Raw genomic sequence first — 26,354 nt, forward strand, 5'->3', positions numbered from 1 at the left:
GTCGTGGGTTCGAGCCTCGCTATTCATTTAGAGTATTTGGCTGCTATACATTTCCACAAGATAAGCCACTTCTTGTGGAGTTACCATTTGTAGCCAGGTCACTTCTGAAAACAAGCTAAATAGCTCAGTGGACCTTACCTGATAAAATCAAAAAGTTTAGTATGTTGAACTTCTTTCACACTGTACGTAGCCAATTGTGCTAATCGGAGGTGCGAGGAAAGAACAAATGAAACACAAAAAGCAGTTCTAAAGAAATTAGTCTTCACTCTGGATGATTTGAAAGTGCGTAGCTCCAGTGGCTTCCTAATATCGGAAGAGTATTCCAGACGGCCACAAAAGCGCCACGCGATGCGGTGACCGCCTTTGTTAAATGGCCAGCCAAAAGCCGCTGCGAGGATGACCAGAGCTTGCGTGACGATGGTTTATGCTCCTTGACGAGATCAGCAAGGTGTTGTGGTTCGCTTTTGGGCACGCACTTTTTGCGTGTAATGAGTGCGACCTCACAATGTATTCATTGGGCAGTCCACCCGGACAATGCAGCGGCCTCCGATGTTCTCTGGCTCGTGCGTGGTCTTCCATTACTGTGGTCAACGTTGTCGCGTTGGGAGCAGGGCCTTCCGGCAGCTGAAGGTCACGCGCGTTTTCTAAGCAGAAACTTAAAACAAATTTCAGCATCTCAAAAGAATCGTGAGATTTCTTTATGAGCAAAAGCAGTAACGTTATTTGAGCAGGAATATAGAAGGCATTACTTTTGGGGCATCCCCCTCCTCTCAGTTGCAGCGGTGAGTGCACAACTTGACTGCACGCTTCGCAAGTTCTCGCTGGCGTGATGACATTTAAAAAAAAAACTGTTTTGCGGAAAAGTGTTTATTTAATGGTGGTTCACTCCGTGACTGGGTCAATCACTTTGAAAAACGTTCTGACCGGAAACGCGGGTGGATCGTGTACAAATAGGCATCCCTGCGACTAACCCACAGCATTCGACTCGCATATATATAAACACGCTTATAATACACCTACAGTGCACGCTATAGGAGGGTTCCTACGTAGTATTCTACATCGGTGTCATGGTATTTACAGAGGAAATATACAGCCAGCGCCTCGACCAGAGCGGCTTTGCCCCCAAAGGGACGTGTGCACTTGCAACCGAAGCCCCCCCTTTTTGTTTTAAACACAAACTCGTGCCACCCCCCCTGACTCCACTTACACTTTTTTTTTTATTGCCGGTCGAGGCCGTGCCGCCGTTGTGTGGGGGCCGATGTGACAGCTGCCGCCACAGTTGGAGGCGCAAGCGACGATTGAAACATCCGTGGCCAGACGAGGGGCGTGAAGGCGTTAACTGCGAACCTCTTGTGTTAGGAACGGCGACGTTTTAGATGACCCCACCACCACGTATTAAAATAAACTCTCAGAGGTCATCCGATGAACGATTGTTAAAAGGGAAAATTCACAAAGGTCAAAATGTCTCGGTGTGTCCCAAATGAGCGGCGCCGGCAGCTTGAATTAGAATATAGTTTGGCTTTTGGTGAAAATCAAATCTTTGCTTAATCAGCATAGCCACCGACTCGTGGACCTTGCGTACGTCGTTCTGCAGGCGAATGGCCGGTGTTTGTCTCCACGACAGCATGGTTGCACTACGTGCGGTGCAGAAGTTCAAACGGACACGCACAACCACGGGAGCCAATGTTTCAATTCCCACTTTCTTCTGAGCAAACTCGCGCGTCTCCAACGAGCAATGGGGGCCGGCGCTCCGTTTGTGGCCCTGAGCCAATGGGTGAAGATTCCACATTCCCACGGCATGAGCCCATCTCTGTAGGTCAACCACTGCCGATTTCCCACAAAATGGTGTCATTTCATTGACCTCTAGAATGATGATTTGCCCATCCAAGCCCGCACCAGGATGTGAACTCACGGCTTTCCGATTCTGAATTGAGCTCCGAGCACACCAATCGTTACCAAGGTTCATGGTTTTGGATAAAGTGGAGTTCAAAGACTCGTTGCTTCTGTGGGCACGGGAGACCGCCGTTTGACTTTGAGCCCTTCGCAGCAATCGAGCCTGTACCTCCTTGTAAAGGAGCTAGCTGGAAAAAGCACTTGGTACTGATTGCAGCACATAAGTGCAGCACACGGCCCATGCGTGCAGCACACAGCCCATTTGTGCAGCAGTGCCCATTAAATGTGGCTGTGGCACTGCAGTCAGTCGGAGAGGTTTATGGAAAGACGCAACCCAGGAAACAAGCGGCTGGCGTATTTGTACTTGCGGAGCTGAGCTGTGTGTCCCAGGCTGTCCAACACCGGTTTTACCAACGAGACCTAAATCGTTTATGTCTTGTTAAAATGCAACTTTCAAGAGAGCCACCACGAAGCCACCCGGTGACACCAATTGGGCGTGGCCGCCCTACCCACGTGTTGTGTCACGACCGTCGAATGTCTACGTAAGCTGGGTAGAGAGACACCACGCGCACCCCCAAATCGTGTTAAGATGCTATTACTGCACCGTAGCAACGGACGATCGTACGAGCAGCCTCAAACACTGACCCACAGCCTCAAACACTGACCCACAGCCTCAAACACTGACCCACGGCCTCAACGCCGACATTCTCGCTGGAGTCCCCTCGCATCCGTCCGGCAAGTAGAAAAAAACGCCCCCCGACCCCGTAGGCTACTCGGCGACGCGCGGCGCATGCCAGGAGCCACTCGATGTCGACCCTGCGGATCTCGGCGCTCGCCCGGGGATTTAAAACCCCCTCTCGTGGTGGCATTCCCCCCGGGTGGCTGTGCGACGCAGTATCAGAGGTGAATCGGCTTCTTTATTCGCAGATTTCAAACTTGTTCCGATGCCGCTCGTATTACTCTCGTTGGGATTACGCACGGCAGGGATCATCGCCCCAAACGCCCTCCTCCCCCCACCCCTTGAATATATGAGATGAGACGCTATGTATTGCTGGGGCAAGCGCCATATGAATGCAAAGAATATCATTGCAATTACGTATCGGTATTTTTGCGAATGAAATGAGAGCCCCCCCCACCCGCTTGTTTTTTGGGTTGCGCCTTCCCCCCCGCCCCCCGAGCACGGCTCGGCTTGCCAACAACAGCAGCAGCAGTGGCGCGCCACGGCCTGACCCGGCTTCATACCGACAAGCAACGCGTATCGTCGTCGAACCTTAACACGGTGCAAATTATCTCAAATTAAATTAAAAAGGAGAGGAAACAACAACGCGCCAAAAAATAACCACGTACAATATAACTGCGACGACGACGACAGCAGCAACAACGACGAAAACAATAATAGTAGTAGTATTAACAAGCACGACGAGATTACTTTAAAAGGAAACAAAATAAGACGGTGAGGGGAGAGACCTCGGAGGGTTTAAGTCAAGAGACCCTTCTCTGTGCTCTGCGCCCTGCGGAGGCCACATGGAGATGGGAATCCGAGGGCGGACCTGTCGATCGCTACGACGGGGAGGTGGGCTGAAACGGAGAACACGGGTTAGGGGCATGGAGAGGGAGGGGGGGGGAGGTAGGGGGAGGGATGGGGTGGGGGGAGGGCAACACCAACACATTGCTTTTCGTGTGTTCCTTCTCTCGCTTCAGTGTTACGCTCAAACGCGTCGTCTTTACGTTTCTGTTCGCCCGCAGGCAAACCTCGTGCGTATTCGCGCGCTAGAGCCGCTCGCGGGCGGGACGACGCACGCGCTGCGGACGGGAGGGTCCGGCCGCGGATGCGCGTGGGCGAATATTTGGCCTGCGGCGACGATGCGAGCGGCCATGGCACGCGCCCGCTGCGCCCGCTACGCTCGCCCGCACGCACGCACGCACGCACGCACAGTGCGCCAAGGCCTGGGCAGCGGTTGTACGTTCAACCAAACGTAGTATCGTTGCGTAATTTGCAAATACAAAGGGACACATGACTCGCTGGATATATTTTATATATATATTTAACATATATTAGCATTTACTACTGTACAGCAAAAAAATACAAAGGTCGGATTTATCAATGCTTGGTACGCGAATAGAAGAGGTTTGCCTGCGTCTGTGGGTTCTTGGCAACGTTTAAAGACCGCAAATTGTCAAAACGTCCGGGTTTTAGTAATGCGACCAAAGCAACAAGAATTGCGACCACCAACGCAACTCAACAACTCATTCCAACCTTGCACCGACGCTCTTCTGGCACTGGAATCTACAGGAGAGGGTGGGGGAAACGCTGTCGCTGTCGCGAGGGCCAGAGGATGCACGATGGTTATTTTAGGGCAACTGTCGCCAGGAATTCTCACCAGCAACGGTTTCCTATGCTTCTGGACAAATCTGATAACTGCTTGCTCCCTAGTGTGCACATGGGTGGCAACATCCAATCAGATATCACCAGGTTGTGATATCTGATTGGATGTTGGCAAGTCGTTGCTCATCGTCGACTCTGCAAGCAACTGTTTTAGTTTGCTAGATCGGCCAGGTGGTGAAGCGGTAGGGCGAGCGGCCCGCAATCATGAGGTCACGAGTTCAAACCCTGGTTGGGGGATTGACTCGGCCCATCGTCGCTCTGGGCTCCGTAAAACAAGTACCACTTCGTATGGAAGTCAACAGTGGTTGTCCTATGGAGACGCTCGCACCTGCCATAGGAATGAGGTATTTCCACCACTGGTTCAGGGCTGTCGTTTGAGCAGGAGGTCACCGATTGGCTACACCAGGGGTCGGCAACCTGAGGTTCCGGAACCGCATGCTGCTATTTATAAGGACTGCTTCGTGACGTTATTTATTGAGGACCACCGTCTCCCGTCTTGTATGCATGTTGCATTGCGGCCCTTGAAATATTTAGTTTTTTTTTTACTAAATTCAAAAAGGAAAAAGGCTCTTTCCTTGTTATTGTGGTTGCCGACCCCCTGGGCTAGACAAAGCTCTGTGACTGCAATCGAGTCACGAGCGCTGTTCTTGGCAACTGGCTTTGCCGGTGGCGATTGCTGGCGACGATCACCAAAATAACTAGCCCACGTGCATCATGGCCTTGCCCACAATCGTCACGGCGGTGCGACTTCCCCCTATGGGTGTTGGCGATTTAATCCCACGTGGTCTGGGTGTAAATCTGACATTCTGCAGAGGAGGCGCCCCATCACACATCCTTCCCCACCGTGGGAGTGTCTCTCTTTGCCTGGGACTGTTGCACTGGGTGGCTGCGAGGTGCCGTGGGTAAAGCAACGGGCCGTGGCGAGTGTCCCAGCCTCCGTGGATTAACGACCGTTTGTTGCATAGCAAGCGCAATATTACAAAGTCTCGTACGATTACCACCACACCGGAATCACTCGCATTTTATTTTAAACGGGGAAAAAAACTACAACGCTTCCGAGTCATCGTTAAGACGCTAATATTAAATTATTCGCAAAATGTTTTTTTTTGTCAACTCATGCAGCTATTGTGAAAACCCTAACGGTATTTTCACTCGCAAGTGCGTAACGCAAAATGTACATATAAGTTTCTGTACTTTGCATTTAAATCCTTTAGCAAAATGGGAATGGCGTTTCTCAAACGTCAATCCGTGAGCGTCAACAAACGTGTTGTCTCGTCTACCAGGCTGTCATCCCTCGTCGGTCTGCAGTAACGAAGCGTGGGAATATTTCTGAAGCTTGCTAAACGTCGTTATATTGGTAAATGTAAAAAGACCGGACTGTCAGGTAAGTACGGGGTCCGTTTTGAAATAAATATAATTATTTACGACCGAGCCATGAACCAACGAGAGATGATAACGCTGCCAATGTTTTGTTTTACAATACGGGCCGACCAAGACAAACGTATTGCCTCATTTATCCAGATTTCCTTCTTGCGAGTAAACATTTCATATTAGCAAAACAAGGCCCTAACGAGGAATCTGTGGGCAGCCTCAGCGTGCGCACAGAACCTTCTCTCCATGAACTCTCTGGCCTGGCCCTGGCGGTCACGTGCAAATTAATGGCACGCAAACAAAAGCAAAGGTAGGTGGGAGGAGGTGGGGGGGGGGCGGGGCCGCCGCTGAGACCGGACCGGAGACTGTCGCTGCGGTGAGAAGAACCGTCACTCTGTGAGCGGCAAGCAAACGGCCGTTCAGCTCAAACGGCGTCAGGTGGCTTACTGCATTCATCCGTCAAGAGCAGCTACGTAATTTCCAACTCTGCTCCTCTCACTCCCCCCCCTGCCACCCTCTTCACTTGTCACCGTTCACAGTTGGGTTTCCACCAGAGGGGCTTTATTCTAAGCGTGAAAATATCTCTAAACTCCCCCTCGTCTGGATCTATTATACTCTGGGCTTTACCAAAGCTTCTGGCCTTTTTGATGTGAGCGCATGCTGAAAACGATGGGAAGTTAGTGGCGGGGGACAGGGTAAGCAAAGTGGTGGTTGGGAACAGCGGACGGCAGGAAAGCGATGTGGATGTAAAGAAGGAAGAAGAGACGAGTTTGTTTGCGATTGGTGGGGGAACGCGTGTGCAGGGTGGAGGAGGGAAGGTGACCGAGGTGGGCAGTGGAGTGGCACGGTGACCACGGGGTAGAGCTCAAGCCAGACATGGTGGTGGTGGTGGAGGTGACGAGGCTGTGAGAGCGGTCATTGCAGGTCGAGTTTCAACTGTGCAACAGCCGAGGGATCTGGCAGAAGGAAAGAAGCGATGGCATCTTTTTTGTTGAGGCACAGTTGCTGGGCTGAGCACAGGCCCAAAAGGCCCAAACCAACAGCACTGCCCAAGTTATAATGGCTTACGAGTGTAAAGCGTTTCTTGAATTGAGCAAGATCATTACAAGAGCTTGGGAAAAAGTGACGATGGGAGGGAATTTCGTAGTGGAACAGTGTGAGGGATGAAGCCAAAAGGGAAGAGCGGTGAACTGCGGTGTGACGAGCGAGCGAGCAGATGGTACGTGCGTTGTTGTGATCGGTAGTGTGGAGGTTGAACACGGTGTGGGGTGAGATCAAAGGCGACGTCTGGAAGACCTCAACAATGATGCAGGAATCCGTTCATGAAGTCCACGGGAACAGTGTCCACGGGAGTGGCGATAGAAGAGAGTGACAAGGAGGTGACTGACCACTGGTGAGCAAGCGACGGGAGTGAGTCAGCGAGTCAAGTTTGCTGGAAGAGTGACCGCGGCAGCAGCAGCAGCAGCGATAGAAGAGTGACACCGCGAGAGCTGCACGCGTGACGGTCGTTCCCACCACAGCGCCAGCTGTTTCTCCCGCACCCAACGCTCCCTCCACCCACCCCCCACGCTGCCCCCCGCCCCGTCCGCGCGACCCCGTGATCAGGTAGTGCGGCACTGCACCTGGCTCTCGGAGCCCGAGTCGTCGTCCGAGCCGAGCTCGGAGCCCGTGAGGCCCGTGATGCGGTAGCCCATGTTGAGCAGCATCACCTCCAGGGGGTCGGCGTTCATGCGCCGCTGGTTCGCCAGGCACACGGCGTCCGTGTCGTCCACCACGCGCTCATTCTCAAAGCCGTTCTGCCACGACACGAGGGAAATGGGGGGACACGGGGGACACGTGCGGGGGGGACACAGGGGGGGGCACGGGGGGAGGGACACGGAGACGCTCGGGGGGGACACAGGGAGACACACAGGGGCGGAGACGCATGGGGGGTGACACGGAGGTGACGGGGGGACTCAGCGGGACACGGGGGGAAATGGATGGGACAACGGGGGGGGGACGGGACATGGGGGGGGGGCAACACGGGGGAGGGGGAGACACGCAGGGCCAAAGACGCACGGGGGTGGCGTGGAATGACCCAAGGGACACGGGGATGGGGCGGGAGGACACGGTGGCGGGGGGGGGTACGGGGGGACACATGGGAAAAAAAAGAGACATGTTGGGACACAAAGACATGGCTATACGGGAACACGGGGATGCAAGGGCATAGAGATATAGGAGTATGGGAATACAGGGAAAAGGTAAATAAACATTGGGACATGGAGAAATGGAGACAGAGACAAATGGAAATGGGGAAATTAAACGAAGGAAGACAAGCCACGGAGACACAGGGAGACGGTACAGAGGGATACACAGGGGCACAAGGACCCGGGGACACAGACAGAAACATGTGGACAAAGAGACATGAGACAAGGGCATGGGGAGATAGGGTAAAGAGAATCAAATATGAGGGCTTGGCGACACGTGGCACCGAGGGTTAAAATATCTGGTGCAGTCAAACAAGCAATAGGGCTGTGCTCATCTCAATGAGCAGCCCTAAGCCAGCGGTGAGAAATCCAGATTACCATGACACAGGCTGGTCGGTCTACAAGACGACCGTGTTCACGTTCCAAAGAGGTAACGATGAAGGGCCGAGTTGACCCAAGATCAGGATTTGAACTTGTGACCTTCCGACTGCGAGCCGAGCGCTCTTTGACCGTAGCGCCACCCGGGGCCGATGAGGTGCTGCAATAACAGGCGCTCGATTATCCGGGAAAGCCTCAATCAGTCGAGACTTTTTTAAACATTTCCTGCTTCGAGATGTATGACCTTTTTCCTTCTCCACTCAGTGTTTTACAGTGTGGAAGAGACCCATGCGTACGAGAGGATAACACTCAAATGCTTTCTCCCACAGTTTCCCTCCGGAATCTCTCCAGTTACCCCCTGATGTCCCTCTGGGTTCCCCATGGTTTCCCCCAAGCATCCTTCCGGTTACCCCCACACTTTCCCCCTGGGTTCCCCCCTGGTACCCTTCCATTGTCCCCCACACTTCCCCCCCGGTATCCCCCCAGGGTTTCCCCGCACTTCCCCCCCGGGTTCCCCCGCACCTGCGGCCTCGGGGCCCAGAGTCTGACGACGGGGTCGATGCCGCTCGAGGCCAGCAGGCAGGCCGAGGGGTGCGGCTGCAGGCAGTTGACGATGGACTCGTCTCCGCGCAGCACGCGCAGCAGGTTGCACGTCGCCTTGTCCCACAGGAAGAAGGAGCCGTCGTCCGAGCCGGCCACCACGTACTGGCCCGCGCTGACAAGGCGCCACGCAGCAACGCACGGGCACACACGCACAAAACTACAACAGCAGCAGCAACCGTCATTCGTTACCACGTCACCACGGCGCTTGTGCCAAGCTAGGTACGCTTTGAGGTCGTCACATGAAGTGTGGAAGGATCGCTGCTGGCAGGAGGTCGTGGGACAAAGCCCGACGTTGTTGGGTCGACTCACCTGAGATGATTGACAATAACAAGACACGGCCTCTATTGCTGACCTTGGCACACGCTCCAGTACTCCTGCTGCTACCCCCTTATGACAACATTGTTACCTTTGCTTACATGCCCACGTTTAACTTCAAAAGTCTGTTAAGTTAGTATGGAGGAGTAGGGTCATGCTGTATAAACTAAAAGTAAAAACATTTGATATTGTGCACTCTTATATGAGTCCAGTCCATCACGAACGCGCATTGATCACACGTTGAAGTAGGCTCTTTGAAACAACAACACCCTTTGGTTCTGTCGGTTTCGGGCGCAACACAAGCGTCCGTCATCACCTGATGACGGACCCTTGTGTTGCGCCCGAAACGTCGTGATTTATTTTATTTTATACCTATGTGAGTATGGATTCCTGCAGTCACGAAAGCTTCAAATCAAGTTTAAACAACAACACCGTTTTAAGTTTGTTGCGGAACTGGCTCAGACTCAGGGACGGATCCCGAACATGATCTGGTAACGTGTTCCAGCTCTTTGGCCGGAGACACCGAAACTGTGCTGGCCGTATCGCGCATGAGGTCTACACGCGGAGCGGACAGCAGCAGGTCGCCGCATGCCGCGGATCGTAGTCGGAGTCGATTTGGGTCTGTTGAAGCTAGTAGAGATTTATACCGAGAGCAAGGTTGGCAGTTACAAAAAATTAATGGTAGAATGATACATTACAGCGAAGTTTTGCACGCCCCAATGAATTGAACAATAAATTAACTCTGTAATGGTGGAGCAAGCAAAGAGAACATTATTTGACATTAACTAAGGCCGACTAAACCGATGCTTAATGTTTGACCGCTTTAGCTGACCTGTGGGAGAAGAACGAAGGAAGGAAATCCACTGTCCAAAACCCCCACGGCTTCTCACCGGTTCAGACTAAGAAGATAAACGTGCCGTCCCACGCCACCACCTGCTGTGACACGGCCTACACTAGAGCGGCGGTGCGTGCGAGACGCGACGGGCCTCACCTGCCGAAGTAGTTGGCCTCCTTGATGTCGGTGGTGGTGTTGCAGTGGCCGCAGTAGCGCAGCTTGTAGTCGTAGCTGTGCTCACGCAGACGAAGCTCCTCCTCGGAAAACCCTCGCACGCGCCCGCCGCCACTCCCTGCTCCGCCGCCGCCCCCGCCGCCACCACCAGCCGGGTCAGTTGCCTTCCTCTCGTCGTCTGTGGGGAATCGGGGAAATGGGCGAGGGCGACAGCAGCATGTCGGTCGACTCCGTGACGCGATCGGGGGGGGGCGCTGGTAATCTCGGCGTAGGATGCCCACCGGTCCGGGTTTGATCCGGACATTCCGTGAATTGGTATCTCTTGTATGGGTGGCAGGAAATGATTTGTACTGAAATTTGACACCGGTGTTGCTGCGTTGAACTTGATCACAGCGGACTACACAGCGCTGATAATAGACCCAGGCTGACTGAGAAACATGTCCAGGCTTGCTCTGTGGGAAAGGTTGCGATCTAAGCTGCGGGCAGAATGCGACACGGTAACACGTCTCCTTGGGGGGGGGTCAGCAAGTGATCTGCGTGTACTACACACGGTACTACACGCGTGTGGCACTACACGCATTAGTTGTGTGGGGCACGTGTATTGCCCGCGTGGGGTCCACCCCCCCCGTCCACTCACCACTATCCGTGCGGGAAAAGAGCGCCGCCTTGATGTCTCGGTCGAGCGCGTCGCACGCACTACTGCGCGCCTGCTCGGGGAAGCGTCCGCGGAAGTCGTCGAGGCAGGCGAGCGCCTCGCCCACGTGCCGCAGCTCGTACAGGCAGCGCGCCAGCCGGAAGTGCGCCTTCAGGTGCCAAGGGTTGAGCGCCACGGCCGCGCGGCAGTCGCGCAGCGCCGCGTACTGGTCGCCATCCCTGCGCCGACATCGCCGTCGTGAGCCGGCGAGAACACGCGACGACCGGCAGTCGTGGTGGGTCGGTACGTGCCGAGGTACACTCGTACGCCGCTATACGCTGGTACACCGGTGGTACGCCAGTACACAGCGATCCGGTCATACACTGGTACACGGCGGTACGCTGTGGTACGCCGTACCACGGTGTACCACGTCGGCACACAGCAGTACGCCGGTAGACAGCGGTACGCCACACTGGCACTTCTCAAAACACCAAACACGTATAGTACCGCCGCCTTTGAGAACGGTTCTTCCGATTGCTCACCAATCGGGTTTCGTAGCAGGAATTCTAACGCTCCATTTCGATCACCGCCTGCGGCCGAGATGACAGTACGTGTGTGTATTTAACTTTGATTGTGTTGTTATAAGAACTACCAAGAACAAAAAAATGGAACCGGCAAAAAGACCAAGAGAGAGATCAGTCAGGGGGACGGTGCAGGGGGGTGAGAGGCAGGGGGTGTGGAGCAGGGGGGTGCGGGGCGAAGGGGTGCGGTGTAGAGGGGTACGGTGCAGGGGGGTGAGAGGCAGGGGGTGTGGAGCAGGGGGTGCGGGGCGAAGGGGTGCGGTGTAGGGGGGTGCAGTGCAGAGGGATGCAGGCAGCAGAGGGGTGCTGAGAAGGGGGGTGCGGTGCAGCAGGGGGGTGCGGAGTGCTCACCACTTGCGCTTCATGTAGGCGGCGGCGCGGTTGCCGTAGAGCACGGAGTTGGTGGGGCAAAGCGCGACGGCGCGGTTGTAGAGGCTCACGGCCACGGGCCACTGCTGGCGCCCAAACGCCGCGTTCGCCAGCTGCTTGAGCTTCTCCACGGCCGGCGGCAGCTCGGGGCTAGCGGCGCACGGCACAGCAACGGTAACAATCGAGAGTTTTAACTGCGCAGCGTGCTGAAAACTGCGACTCAAAACGCCGCCGCTTAATTTTTAGCGTGCGCAACCGCGGCGGTGGTGGGAGACGCGGAGCCACGGCGGCGGCCGTGCGCCCACTCACCTCGGCGGCGGCTGCTGGGGCTCGTCGGACAGGCGCAGGCCGTTGCTGTGCAGGTGCAGCCCGTTGGAGACGCCGTTTGCCTGCTTCCCGTTCTGCACGTCGGCTGCGAGTGCGGCAGCGCAGCGCCGATTATGGGCGTGTACGTGACGCGCGGCCTTCTGTGTTAAGCTGCTGCTGGGTGAGGGCCTCCGCCGAACCGAGATCACGCCGCGGAGATGGAGCGACGAAAATCGGCTCGTGCGTAGGTGGTGGGCGCGGATCGTTACATCGCAGGACCGAGCGATATGGCGGCGGCTTCGGGGAGGCCTTCATCAATGCAGCGGATTGACCATGGGCCACCAGTGACAATTGAGATGATGAAATCAATCATTATTTTTACGTGCCGATACCGCCCTCAATAAAGTAGGCATCCGTGCACATTACGGTACAGGGGGCATTTAGCAATCGGAGTGAAAAAAATAAACCTGTCACGACCTCAGCGGGTAACACGGCTGAGAAAAGGATATTGCACCCGATGATTGAGATGATGATTGAGATGATTGAGATGATTATTGAGATGGAGAAAATTATGGTGATGGGAGTTGTTGTCCAGTGCGCTGTCTCACCGCCCGGCGTTGCCCGGCGTCGCGAGGCAGCAGAGAAGCAGTACGGGCGCTGGCGGCTGTGGAGGTCGAACATGTAGACCTGCCGGCCATGCGGAGACACCCGGTGGCATCAGCCCCACACTTCGATCTTTCACTCACGAACTAAAACTCAACTATTTTTATTTTACCAGGGTAAGGCAGCAATGAGCTATGTAGCTCTTTTTTCAGAAGCGACCTGGCCACAAACGATAGCTCAACGAAGTGGCTTATTATCGTGTGTACATTTATAGCAGCCAAATATACTCTAAAACACACATCGACTCTAAATGTGGAAGGGAAAATCCCGGAGGACCCGGAGAAAAATCCACGTGACCACGGGGAGAAAGACACGCAAACTCCAAATATACAGCAGGCATCAAGGTCGGGATCGAACCCACGGCCTCCTGCATAGCAGGCGAGGTAGTTAACATCTTGCCACCGTGGCCGCCCCCATACTCTCCGCATCAACAATTCCCGCAACCGAACGTAGTGACGGCGTGCCCGTGGGGAGAGGCACGGGGGCCGACGCGCACACACCTGCTCCCCGCCCATGTTGACGAGCAGCTCGTTCCCGTCGGGACTGAAAGTGAGGTACGTGACGGCGAGCGTGCGGAACCTGCGCTGGTAGTCCGTCTGCTTTGACGGGAGGTGACCTGGGTGGAAGATGGGGGGTGGAAGATGGGGGGTGGGCAGGCAGGCGAGCGGCGTTTGGGTTGAGTGTCACGACCAGGGGGGGAGGGGGAACTGGTGGAAGGAGTGACGAGCGGAGGTAGGTGGCGGGCCCTGAGGCTCGCCGCTGAGCGTGTCGAGTCCTGTGTGCGGACACGGCGAGCGTCGCTCTTTGGGTTTGATGTACGGACAAGGAAACCGGAGTCGTCGTACCTCCCACCTCCCCCACACATCTTCATGTCCCAGGCAACTGTTGGTTACACGACGCACCACTAGCAAGTTCACTCCTGCCTGTGCTGCCAAGTGAAGGGATGATCGTATACATCATGTTGCGATGCATGCAAATATATGACTACAAACTAAAACTAAACTATTTACATTTATCCAGGTAAGGCCCACTAAGCTATGTAGTGCTTTTTCAGAAGCGACCTGGCCACAAATAACAGCACAAACAAGTGGCTAATCATGTGGAAATGTATAGCAGTCAAATACTCAAAACACATGTTTCTAAATGTGAAGGGAAAAACTGGAGGATGCGGAGAAAAATCCACGCGACCAGAGGGAGAACATGCAAACTCCAAATATATAGCAGTCGTCAGGGTCGGGATCGAACTCACGACCTCCTGCATACCAGGCGAAGGAGATAACATCTCGCCACCGTGGCGCCTCTAGTAGCAAGGTTGGCACGAGCCACGGTGCAAGGAACGAAATGTGGGAAAGGGGGGGCATATCTAATTTTCCCTCTCTTCATTCCTGGGCCTGTAGCCACCCGGGTGGAATTGCACCACCTGGACACTCGGTTAGCTACGGGCACTGGCAGCGGGCTCACCCGCCACGTAGTACTGCACGGCACCGTCGGGAAGCTTTCTGTACTGCGAGTCCAGCTCCACCCCCGTGCCGCTAGGGGCGTTCAGACGGCACGACTTCCTGCAGGAGAGGGGGGGGGGGCGCGGGTGTCGGGCGGCAAACGGGGGTCCACACAGAGGTCTCACGAGCAGAGCACAGCGCGATACCAGCAAGTCAAACACAGGGGTCTAGCACAACGTGATACCAGCAAGTCAAACACAGAGGTCTCACGAGCGGAGCATAATGCGGTAACAGCAAGTCAAACACAGGGGCCTAGCACAACGTGATACCAGCAAGTCAAACACAGGGGTCTAGCACAACGTGATACCAGCAAGTCAAACACAGGCCTAGCACAACATGATACCAGCAGGTCAAACACAGGGGTCTAGCACAACGTGATACCAGCAAGTCAAACACAGGTCTAGCACAACGTGATACCAGCAAGTCAAACACAGGGGTCTATCACAACGTGATACCAGCAAGTCAAACACAGGGGTCTAGCACAACGTGATACCAGCAGGTCAAACACAGGGGCCGAGCACAACGTGATACCAGCAAGTCAAACACAGGGGTCGAGCACAACGTGATACCAGCAAGTCAAACACAGGGGTCTAGCACAACGTGATACCAGCAAGTCAAACACAGGTCTAGCACAACGTGATACCAGTAAGTCAAACACAGGCCTAACACAACGTGATACCAGCAAGTCAAACACAGGTCTAGCACAACGGGATACCAGCAAGTCAAACACAGGGGCCTAACACAACGTGATACCAGCAAGTCAAACACAGAGGTCGAGCACAACGTGATACCAGTAAGTCAAACACAGAGGTCTAGCACAACGTGATACCAGTAAGTCAAACACAGGGGTCTAGCACAACGTGATACCAGCAAGTCAAACACAGAGGTCTAGCACAACGTGATACCAGTAAGTCAAACACAGAGGTCGAGCACAACACGGTAACAGCAAGTCAAACACAACGCCGGTCCTCACTGGACGGCTGCTTCTTCAGGTTAGCTCAAGGTATTAATGCCGCTTACTCCACGATCTGATGGAACCTGACCTGTGCTGCGTGATCATTCGCATGTCGTAGAGGCGCACGTAGGGGTCGTTGGCGCCCACGGCGAGGCTCGTGTTGTCGCTTGGGTTGATGGCGAGGCACTTGGCCTCCACCTGCGAGCTGCAGTACCACGTCAGGTCCACCAGCACCTGCGAGCGGTTGCTGCTCTCGCGGAGGTCAAACTGCCTGCTCCGCCGCCACAGGGAGGGTGACGGGGGAGGGTGGGGTTCACGGAGTCGGGGGAAGAGGACGCCACCAACGGGGTCACGCGTGGTTTGGCAGTGTTAGTGAACGGAGCACAGAGGCCCCTCGAAGACTTCACATCCATAATAGAGGTTTATGGGTTAGATTGCGAAAATATATAAATGTGTCGTTAAAACCCGCCACCACCTGACACAGCCAACTAGTAAGGGTTGTCACGTAAACAGAACGTGCCAATTCGTCACTAGTACAGCACACCGGTGTGTTGGAGAGCCAAGCCACAACATTTACAAACGGAGTACGACGTTTTGCCTGTAATTACAACCAGCTTCATCAGGCGACAGCCAGATTTGTGGAGAAGTCTCACTGTTTCGTTCCTTATATAGAGGTGTAGATGTGTTGACCACGCCTCTGCTTTAAGCAAAAACTCACGAGCTAGGCTGTGTCGGGTGGTGGCGGGTTTTAACGACACATTAATATATTTACGCGATCTAACCCAAAAACCTCTATTATGGATGATATTGGCCGCGAAAGCCTACGTGTTAAACTGAAGATTTAACAGTTTGTGACGAAAGTAGAAAGGGTTTATGCATTAGCTCTGTCTGTCCGTATCACCCTCCCTTCCCTCCTACCATCTTCCTTTACCTCTCACCCACACTTCCACCACTTCCATCTACCTCCCACCCACCTTTCCATTACCTCAACCTACCTCGTAGCCACCATCTCCCACTACCTCCTATCATACCTCCCACCCTCACTACAACCACCTTCCCCTACATCCCAATGTCTCCCACCTCCCCCACTCTCCATCCCTCTCCTTCCCAGGGCCATGCCTCATTGCAGGTGGGGGGGGGGGGGGAGGGTACCCACCGGATGGTGCCGTCCTCGCCGGCGCTCCAGAACATGTGCGGCGTGGAGGCGGCCGTGGCGATGCGCTTGACGCGGTTAGTGTGCTTGTCGAAGATGTGCAGCGTCTCCTTGCTCACGACGTCGTGCACGTGCACCTTGAAGTCAGCGGCGCCTGTCACCACGAGGCGGTCGCCCGAGTGCGGCAGGAACTGCGCGCACACACGCCGAGTCGTTTTACGGTTAGCGGTGCGCGTGCGGCCATTTCCCCGTCTGAAGCGATCGAAGCAATCAACGCAAGCGAAGCAATCGACGAGCCGCTTGCTCACATGCCGTCGGAATTGTTTTCCGTCCAAACGAGACAGATGTAAGAGAGGGACGATACGAGCTAGGCAGATAATACAAATGAGACAAATGGGACGGATTAAACGAGATGAACAATACGAGTGAGACAGTGGTGCGTGCAGGACAATACAAAACAGTATAAATTAATTAACGCGGACTTAAATCGTGATTCTGGTGTGGTGTGTAAACATCGACATTGGGGAGACAAAAGCACACAGGAGTGGTGCCATCCACAGCATCCCTCTTGTGCACCATGCCATGCTAACTCAACAGGTGCTCGCTAACAGCCGTTTCCCAGGCAGTCTACGAGCGTTCGAAGGGGATCTCCCCATGCTGAGTGGGGTGCCACAATGGAGAAATATTAACTCCTCGTCTTGTATACAGGAGTTTGTGGGTTCGAACACAACCCTGACGCCTATATATTTGGAGTTTGCGTATTCTCCCCGTGGTCGTGTGAATTTTTCTCCGGGTCCTATGGTTTTTCCCTCCACATTTAGAAACGTGGCTTTTAGAGTATTTGACTGCTGTAAATTTCCACGAGATAAGCCACTTCGTTGAGCTATTATTTGTGGCCAGGTGGCTTCTGGATAACATCTACATTGCTCAGTGGGCCTTATCTGATAAAATAAAACTAGTTTAGTTTAGAGTAAGTGAGTGCGGGTTATGCCTTGACAGAGAAGATGTTGGCTGTGTGTCCCGTGTGCATCTGCAGCAGCTTGCGGTGCCTCAGCGGGTCCCACAGGATGATGTGCTGGTCGTCCGAGCCCGACGCGAGCATCCTGCACAGGGGGGGAGGAGGGAGGGGGAGGTGGGGGCGAAGCGGACGAGGAGGTAAGTTGGGAGAGTGGGGTGGAACGAGAAAGGGGGGGCGAGGTAGGAGGATTTAACACGGTGGCTTTCATGACCAATATCCATAATACAGGTTTTTTTAAGGTTAGATCGCGTAAATATAAATATGTCGCTAAACCCGCCACAACCCGACACAGGAAATTAGTAAGGTTTGTCACGTGAACAGAACATGCTAATTGGTTACTAGTACAGTACACCGGTGTACTGTACTAGTAACCTGTATTATGGAGCAGGAGGCTTTGGACGCAGACCGTGCCGTCATTAAAGGCCGGCATTGCGATCGCTCCTTCAATCTATAAACATCTTCCAGTTCACCAGCGAGTTTTGCAAGCAAGCCCGACTCTGCTGATGAGACACGGAATGTCAAAATCGGTCCACAGTTTACCTGTGTTGAGCCAATGCTGCTGAAATTGCGCACTCCCAGAAGGCCGTGCGTCCAAAGGGATATGAAAAAAAAAACACTTTATTTGCTCACGTGGAGGGACAGATATGGGAGGGATGTGAAGTCTGCCTGTTTACTTTGGTGCCATTTTCAGTTCACCTCCCAGTTCTGCAGTGCCACATCGATACAAATTAATTTAATTAAAATGGGTGTATGCGTTCGTTCTTAGCAGTGCAAGGGTGTGTTAGCTGCTCAATACCTGCTTCTGGAGAATGTTTCGTGCGGGAATTTAAAACCGTCATGTCAACTTTGTGAATTATCTCCAGTACTTTCCAAGCACCGGATTCAAGTGTGATCGAAACTTTCATCAGTTTTCCACCCTCTGCTCTGAAGAGCTATTACCAGCAATGTCAGCCTAATATACCGGTACACTTAAATTTTAAAAAGGATTGTGATGCAAAACAATACCACCAATGCAATCCTCCAATTGTTATTTGGTCAACATTAAGGACTGCAATCGATAGCGAGAACATTCGTGAAAACAAGAGATTATGGTCGATATTAGAATGAAAATAAAAATTTACACTGCGAAGTCATCACGGCGAACCGTGCTTGCTTCCAAATTTTCACATTGGACACGTCCTCCAAAAGCTACTACTGCTAGTCACAACACCACCACCACCACAACCTGGCTTCCGTGCTCAATGTTAACCATGGGCACATCCTTGAAAGACCACTCCGGCAGTTTCATATGCCGCAGCGTGGCTTCAGAGGCTCACACACGCCCGTGGCATCGCGCCTGTTCCAGCAGCGGCCGTGAGAGGCTAAATTAAGGCGAATTTGTACTCAGTGTGCCAAGCTACACGGCAATCAAGGGCTTCACGCTGAGTTAATAAGGCACGTTCCCTCCACAGACTGACAGATTAACATATACGCCACAAAAATGCTGTGCAGTAATTGTAACTTTAAATAATGTGTGATAAACGTCCTCAATTGACGAAGTGATTTTGCAAAGGCGCTCCTGTGTACATATTTCCTATATATGTTTAACTCCTTGCGAACAAGAAGTTCCATCTCAAAGTTAATTTCCAGGTAAAATATTCTAATTAAACAAAATCGTAAGCATGCAAGTATTGACGGGTTGGCTGTTGCCAGCTACTACCGGTTCGCATATGTGTGTGTGTATGTTGAACTTCTTTCGCACCGTAAGTAGCACACCGTGCTAATCGGAGGTGCGGGGGAAGGACAACACACATGATCCACTTTAGTGAAAAGGAATTGGCCCAACATCCACAATGACGGTTCCTGAATAAGAAAACCGACGTTCAGACCGGCGTGCGTTTGTGCTGCTGCTGCGTGCGTATGACTCACTCTCCCTTCTCATTCCACTCGAGGCAGTTGACGCAGCCCGTGTGACCCTACGGAGAAACGGAGAGAGTGCAAATCAGTGCAGCCGTTCCACGGCTCGCTGCACTTGCATGGGGCCCCTCCCTGCTGTCAACGGCCGTGCCTGCCAAGGGGAACACAGTGATAGAGATCCCCCCCATTTAGCCTTGCAGACCGAAAGGAAAGTGCTATGAGCGAGCGTTTATTAAGGGACGGCATAGCACAAGAAGGGATGGTGTGGTTACCACCCAAGGCTGGGCCGTCTTGTTTCCCCACACCATTCACTGAAGGCTGAGCCAACCTACGCAAGACCCGGGACAAGGTTAAGATAGCGCTCGCCACTCACGTCACGTATGGCCCGGAATCAAACCCAGCCCACTGGGATCGTAGCACGGCGAATGAACCACTGAACCCGCTGGCTTAGACCATCAAACAAGTCAGCTTCAAGCGACTGACACCTGTTGTCCAACCAAGATGCTCAGTGGTGACAACTGCGTAGCACTCAGGTGGCCAATATGAACCCCCTAGGCTCGCCGGCCACCTATACTTGCAGTCTCGTGCATCTCTGCCGGTAAACATTCTCAGCCGCCCAAGGTTAATCGCTGATCTTCTTCCTTTACCGTAATTAAGACTCCCAACTGTGTTATCGGCATTGCGTCGCGAGACGAAGAAAACTGCACTTGGAACTCGCACAGCAAGCAGTGCTCCTCCCTGTGTTAGAAATCAGTGCTGGAAGTTGATGCTACAGAACTGCTTCCGAAATTCCCTCAAAGGACCTCATTACACACGCCAGGGTAGGGGGGGAAATTTTTGTTATGCCCTGCAAAAGTTAGCCGCGCGCATCGCAAAAAATAATAATATTGAGAGCCGAATCGAGTGGCTTTTTGTGTATTCAAGAGTGACAAGGCGACGGAGATGAGTCGGTGTAATATCTTGAAACCACGGTATAATCGCTAAGTGGCCGACACACCTGGATTCGTCTATCAGTGGCGTCAGCGCTGCTGGCACGCATGGCATTAGTGCCGAGACAATCTCTTCAATCTCGCCCGTGACTCCCAACCGCGAAGCGGAGTGACACGGCTGGTGATTGGGCGATCGAGTGGGCGAGCGTGGCATCACCTGCAGCTCGGCCTCCAGCCCGAGGCGGCGCACCATCGCATCCGTCACGTGCTGCCTCCGCTGGAAGGAGAGGACCCCACGCTCCTGCACGCGCCGAAACCCCGCATACCCAAAAGCCGGGTGACACCGCACGCCTTTCCTGCACCGACTCCGCTCAACCACTTCCTCCACGCATGTTAACTACGGTTGCATTTCTCCAATCCAATTTTCAGAAAATATCTTCTGTTGCTGTCCGCAATCTCAGTGATAGTGCAACTCTGAAATGACTCCTTTGACTTCTGTATTTGATTACTTTCTACATGAAATTGCAGTGTAATTGTACCATGTTATAATTTACTCATTAGCCTGGATTACTCAATCGGTTTCCACTGGAACCAAATGCATTTCCATCGTCTAAAGGTGGATGAAAAATGTTTGTGTACAGATTTCATAGCCCCTTCCAACATGCGTTGCTCCCTGAAGGCATTTTAAAGAAATGTTACCTTCTGAGCTGCACAACGGCATAACGTCACACAGCGTGTCACGTAACTTCGGGAAATTACATCATGCCTTGGACGATAATGCACGTGCATCAAGGCAAATAATTTTAACGCTGGATTGTCTACAGATGTCAAGCACCCTTTGATCAATCTTTCTGGGTTTCTATACGGCAATTCCTTTATATAATTAATACGAAAGTTTAGTTCATATCGGATCACCTTTAGGGACGTTATTTGTCACCAGTTTCAGACAGAATCAATGCAAAGTCAAGCATAATGTTTAATGGTTTGTCTTTCATATAATGTGATGGACGGTATATAGTCTTACGGTAAAAAAATATTTTTCTAAATGCAGTTTGTTCACATTGTTGGTCGATATCCAAAATTTAAAATATTTGGTACTGTGACCTTCGTGAATTATATATGCATGTGATAAGGGGGTAAAGTACATGTACAGCATTTTTGTAAATCCACTGCTGGATAAAAGAGGCTCTCCACACCGTGCGGGAGGTGGCAGCTGTTGACCATATTTCACCAGGTTGGTGACCGTGAGAGAACATAAAAGTACAGTACAACAATGGATTTTTCTGCACGGTCCCCCCTTCTTCTTTTGCCTACCACACAGATAATAGGGTCAAGGGTCGGTTATACTCAAATCAGTGTTGTCCCTTCTTGAATTGAAGATTGAGGCATTGTTATATGATTGAAGTAACTAATTTGTGTGTAAAAAAATTAGTAAATAGGTCCACAAATGTAAGCAGCTGCTCCTACATTGTCAATGAATTCCAGTTATTCCAACTGGTTGTTGACCTTTACAATTTTACAGTGGGCTTCACCTGCTCAGATAAAAATTGTTTTGTTTCATTTCTTTGTTTCAAAGCATTTTGTTTACCTCTCCTAGACTTTACACTCCTATCGTGTTTAAGAATTGTTTGTTGTTGTCGTGCCCCGACTGGACATCTGTGAAAGAGAGCTTTATAGCTCATTGGATTCCTCCAGGATAAATACATCTTCTGATATTTTCAACTCCGACAAGGGCAATGGTTATATTTAAAATTCTGACATCTGGACCATCATCCTCATCATAAAAACAAGGGGTATAGTTTTAAAAAATTCTGAGATCTGCATAAAATTCCTCCACTAGTTTTATGATTGTGTCCCCATCAATCTTGCTTCCATTTGAGATTCACAACATCATGAACTTTCTTTTTTGTTGTTGCAAATGTTACGCGTCATTAGGGACGCTGCTGCCACGGTGTAAAGTGATTAGCACACTGGACTTGCAATCCAGGTGTCATCAGTTTGATTCAATCTCCCGGTACGGCAGTTGAAACAATGGGAAAATTACGACCCTATCAACTCGCAGGGGACTTCATTCTAGGTGGATATGTGAAATGGGCAGTTTTGTGAGCATCTATCAATCAGTCCAAGATAGAAAAAGGTGCTTACACCACGCACAAATACTACACTGGCTGCAGACGGTTAAGTGGTCAGGGCGGATATACGATGGCTAAAATTACCAGAAACGAACCGCAACACCTTGCAGATCTCGTCAAGGAGCATAAGCCATCACGCAAACTCCGGTCATCCTTGCAGCAGCGGCTTTTGGCTAACCATCAAACAAAGACGGTCACTGCAACGCGCGCTTCCAGATGCGCTTCTGCGACCGTCTGGAATGCTCTTCCTTCTGATATTAGGAAGCTATTCAAGCTATAACCGACCTTTTCACATATACGCCTATACCTCAGTCCCAAGCGATTTGATATGCAGCAATGTACTGTAGTAATTTTCCCATTGTCTTTAGTTTGTTCTCCTTCCCGAACACCTCAATTAGCACGGTCAGCTATGTATGGCGCGAGAGAAGTTTAACATAACACACACGCATTCTTATAATTGTAAATCCACGGTAAATAATGAAAGGAAAGACAGGGAAACCACCGCGTCGCTTCACCTTGATCTGCCGGTTGATGATGTCCATGGTGACGTTGTAGGGATCCATTGCGGGACGATTGCTGTGCACCACCTTGCGCTCGTGTAAGACTGGCTCTGGCTGCTGGTCCCCTGCGATGGGGGGGGAGTTGACGCGTACGGCGAGAGAGCGGGCCGCTAGTGGAACGACGGCGGTGAGGGAGGGCGAACGGCGGTGGCGGCGTCGGCGTCTCGAGCGACTCTCCAACTCGACTCCCGCTGGCCCTGAGAGGACGACTCGCGGGGCTCACCCATGGCGGGGGACGGGGGGCCAGTGATGGCGCTGAGAAATCATCACAGAGAAAGAGAATCGATCATGAAGAGTGAGCTGTTACAACGTTCAACTGTTGAGATTCAACCGTTAATGTGCCTACTAGATTAGAGTTGTGTAAAGTTACATCGACTTTTTATAAATCGTAATGCGCGTTAGAGTATTTTGAACGTCCTGTATATGTTATTTAAACTTCAAATAAACAAAAATTCACAAAAAAAACCATTGCAACCAACAGAACACCCCTTTCGTCTGCACACGGTGAGTGATTACGCCGTGTGATGCGAGCTATGAACTTTCTCAACTGAAAACTAAACAATGCATTCTGCAATCGCCGAAACGGGGCTATAATGCTGCGTAACAATTTCAAGTTCAGGAGCCCGCAATACATCGGATGAAAATAACTGTTGGAAATGACACTGCTGTTTGCATGGGACGAGGTTTCCACACCCAAACGCAGTTCACACGAGCCCGCGGCCCAGCAGCTCGTATTGCATGCGAGGGTGAGAACGCATCAGAGGTCTGGCGATGTCAAACACCCTCGAAATGTCGTTCGAGGTATCAAACGCATTCCAAAAGCCGGTTAGGTTATCAGACACTTCCCAAACGCCAGTCGAGCAGGCATTTTCCAAAAACAGCACACGCGAACACACATACGTAAACACAGGATGGACAACAACATGACAGTGAAAAGCGTTGTTGTTCGGGAAAAAAATTGAAGGAACAGGAAAGAGAGGAAGACCTAAGAGAGAATGGCTTGCCGACGACATTAAGAGATCGGTGCCGGACAGATTGTGTCCACTACTTGAGCGCATATTGGCACTGCGGGACACAGACAGGGAAGTGGGGAAAACAACAAAAATACGAAATGTACAGCGAACACAGACTAACTACAGTACTACTACTACAGTACTACTACTACAGTACTACTACTACAGTACTACTACTACAGTACTACTACACTACTACTACTACAGTAATACTACTACAGTACTATTACAGTACTACTACAGTACTATACAGTACCACTACTACAGCACTGGTACTACAGTACGACTACAGTACTATTACAGTACCTATTACAGTACTACAGTACTACTACAGTACTACTACTACTACAGTACTACTACTACAGTACTACTACTACTGCCACTGCTGCTACTCCGGGGGCGATCTGCCCCATGGATCGTGATGACGACGTTGAGTTTAACCCGGGACAAGCTCGTTAATCGTTAAGCGTTTACGATTAACCTCGAGTGGAGGGGCAGGGGTGGTGGTGGCGGTCGGGGTGGGGGGGGGGCCTCCACTGCGGCCAGCGGGCGGAGGGAGGTGGCTGGGGGGGGGGGGCCTTGGCTAGGCGAGAGGGAGGCGCTCGGAGCGGCCTCGGTAAAGGCGACGACTTCCCGACTCGCAGCCCGCTCCTCCCTCCCTCGTCCTCCACTCCGCGGCTCACTCCGTCTCCACCACCGCCACTACCTCGTCGTCGTTGTTAGAGGGCAGTCCGCCTCGATCCGCGGCGCCGCCGTGAGGCTGCTGACGGTCGCGATCTCTGCGCGGTGCTCGCTCGGGGACGGTGGTTGGGGGCGGAGCCTACGGGCCCCGGGTGCTTTACGGCGCGGCTGCCGTAAAGCATCGCCCGTCAACATTAAAAGAAAATCTTTCAATGTAACAACAAAAAAATCTATTTTTTGAACGGCTTAAAAATTTGCCGACATCAACTTTGCGCGAGCCTCTGTCGGATTCAGATGCTGAGATAATTGTTTGTTGTGATGTTTTTTTGGGGGAGAATTAAAAAAACCCATTACAGAGTATTGGGTGCGAAGTCGTCAGTGTCGTGAACAGGAGCACTTTGCGACATCTTGACAAACGAGGCCCCCACCCCCGCTCCCAGCGACGCGGAGATTGCGAAATCACTTCTCCTGATACAAAGACAAAGATCCCCGGTGTAGCCTTAACAGACTGTTGGGACAAGTGCTGTTAGCGAGCAGCACCTATCATACGTGCTCCACTGACAACAACAACTGCCATTCGCCACTAAGTGGCGGTGACGTCACCACGGCGCCTGTGCCAGGCCATGTGCACCTTGAGGCCACGTGAAGTGTCGAACGCCCGCTGGCAGGAGGTCAAGGGGCAGATCCAGGTGCCACGGGTCGACTGACTGAGATGACCGAGATGACTGGCTGATGCACCACCTATGCCCCCAACAACACACACAATAACAACACACACACACAATAACAACACACACACACAAAAACAACACACACAATAACAACACACACAATAACAACACACACACACAATAACAACACACAATAACAACACACACAATAACAACAGACAACAAAGATGCCCCATATAGCCTTAACAGACTGTTGGGTGCTGTTTGCAAGCACCTATGAAGGCTGGCACGGCACACGAGGGGGTGGGTGGCCAGCACCACGCCCGACAGCCTTTGTCTTCCCAGTGACAATGTTTATACACTGTCAGGTACTCAATTGAGGCCGAGTTGACCTAGGGGAGCCCAGGACCGGTTCAGATAATCGTCACCGGTGTTGGTCGTGAGCAGGAATCGAACTCGGGTAACCAGGTTCGTGGCGCATAGCACTAACTGCTACACCACCGCTCCCCACACGTAAACATACCAACGTGGCACTATCTCGGCCTCGCCGTGCGCTGCGTTGCACCGCTAGTCGAGTAGATAACCATGTGTTCAATAAACCCTCGGAGCCAGGATGACCGTCCAACTCCGATCGTCATGTATTGATTGTAACAGGTAAAACTGGTGAGAAAACACAGATACAGCATCTGTTATAATTCGGAAACACCCACACAATGAACACCACAGCATCAGAACATTGTCTTAGATAACAATAGATCCTGGAAGGACCAGGCCCCCACATTACCCCTGAACAACTAGACAAAGGCACAAGCTGGTGCGTTGCATACAGGCACATAGTGTATTCATCCCACTGCACCCCAAATGTACAGCATTACACTTAACACTAAGCTGTGGATGAGATACTTCGTCATCACTCTCAGGATCGCAACATAGGCACAAGTCTGACTCGACCTACTAAATCACAAGTAACATCCACAATAAGGAAAGTCACAGGCTTCGTTACTAACTAGGCCTCGTATTTACTACAACAACTTAACGGCACTATAAAGGCATTTACATTGCTATAACGGTCATTCCAACATTACAACAGCATTTCCAATATTATAGGAATATAAACAACATACAGATAATGCTTCTTAAGCTCCAACAATGG

At 52.1% G+C, this 26,354-nt stretch overlaps 1 protein-coding gene across 2 annotated transcripts; it reads right to left on the reverse strand.

Moving 5' to 3' along the window:
- Window positions 1–849: 849 nt before the first annotated feature.
- Window positions 850–24,678, reverse strand: WDTC1 (WD and tetratricopeptide repeats 1). 2 transcript variants are annotated; one of them, XM_078616427.1, is made up of 17 exons: window positions 24,556–24,677; window positions 22,792–23,091; window positions 20,362–20,445; window positions 19,228–19,274; window positions 17,293–17,404; window positions 16,305–16,492; window positions 15,237–15,419; window positions 14,156–14,253; window positions 13,195–13,310; window positions 12,640–12,718; window positions 12,035–12,137; window positions 11,708–11,875; window positions 10,779–11,014; window positions 10,124–10,319; window positions 8,737–8,929; window positions 7,273–7,446; window positions 850–3,471 (listed from the first exon to the last, which is right to left on the reverse strand). In XM_078616427.1, the coding sequence occupies exons 2-17, from the start codon at window positions 22,837–22,839 to the stop codon at window positions 3,454–3,456; spliced, it is 2,043 nt and encodes a 680-aa protein (XP_078472553.1). In that variant the 5' UTR covers window positions 22,840–23,091; window positions 24,556–24,677; the 3' UTR covers window positions 850–3,453. The 2 variants fall into 2 exon arrangements, with proteins under 2 accessions (XP_078472553.1, XP_078472552.1); XM_078616426.1 differs by lacking the exon at window positions 850–3,471 and having other exon boundaries at window positions 7,218–7,446; window positions 24,556–24,678.
- Between the last annotated feature and the right edge of the window lie 1,676 nt (window positions 24,679–26,354).

Source organism: Lampetra planeri, chromosome 50 (genome assembly GCF_965212315.1).
Source record: "Lampetra planeri chromosome 50, kcLamPlan1.2.h2, whole genome shotgun sequence".
Lineage (NCBI taxonomy): Eukaryota > Metazoa > Chordata > Hyperoartia > Petromyzontiformes > Petromyzontidae > Lampetra > Lampetra planeri.

Bases quoted from the DNA above. Each gene is read 5' to 3' on its own strand.
- WDTC1 (XM_078616426.1), bottom strand. From the start codon at position 22,839: ATGGATCCCTACAACGTCACCATGGACATCATCAACCGGCAGATCAAG. The intron at 15,420-16,304 runs GTGGGTACCCTC...GCGGCGGAGCAG, and splicing joins GGCGAGGACGGCACCATCCG to GCAGTTTGACCTCCGCGAGA. The intron at 11,015-11,707 runs GTGAGCACTCCG...ATGTCGGCGCAG, and splicing joins GCCTACATGAAGCGCAAGTG to GGATGGCGACCAGTACGCGG.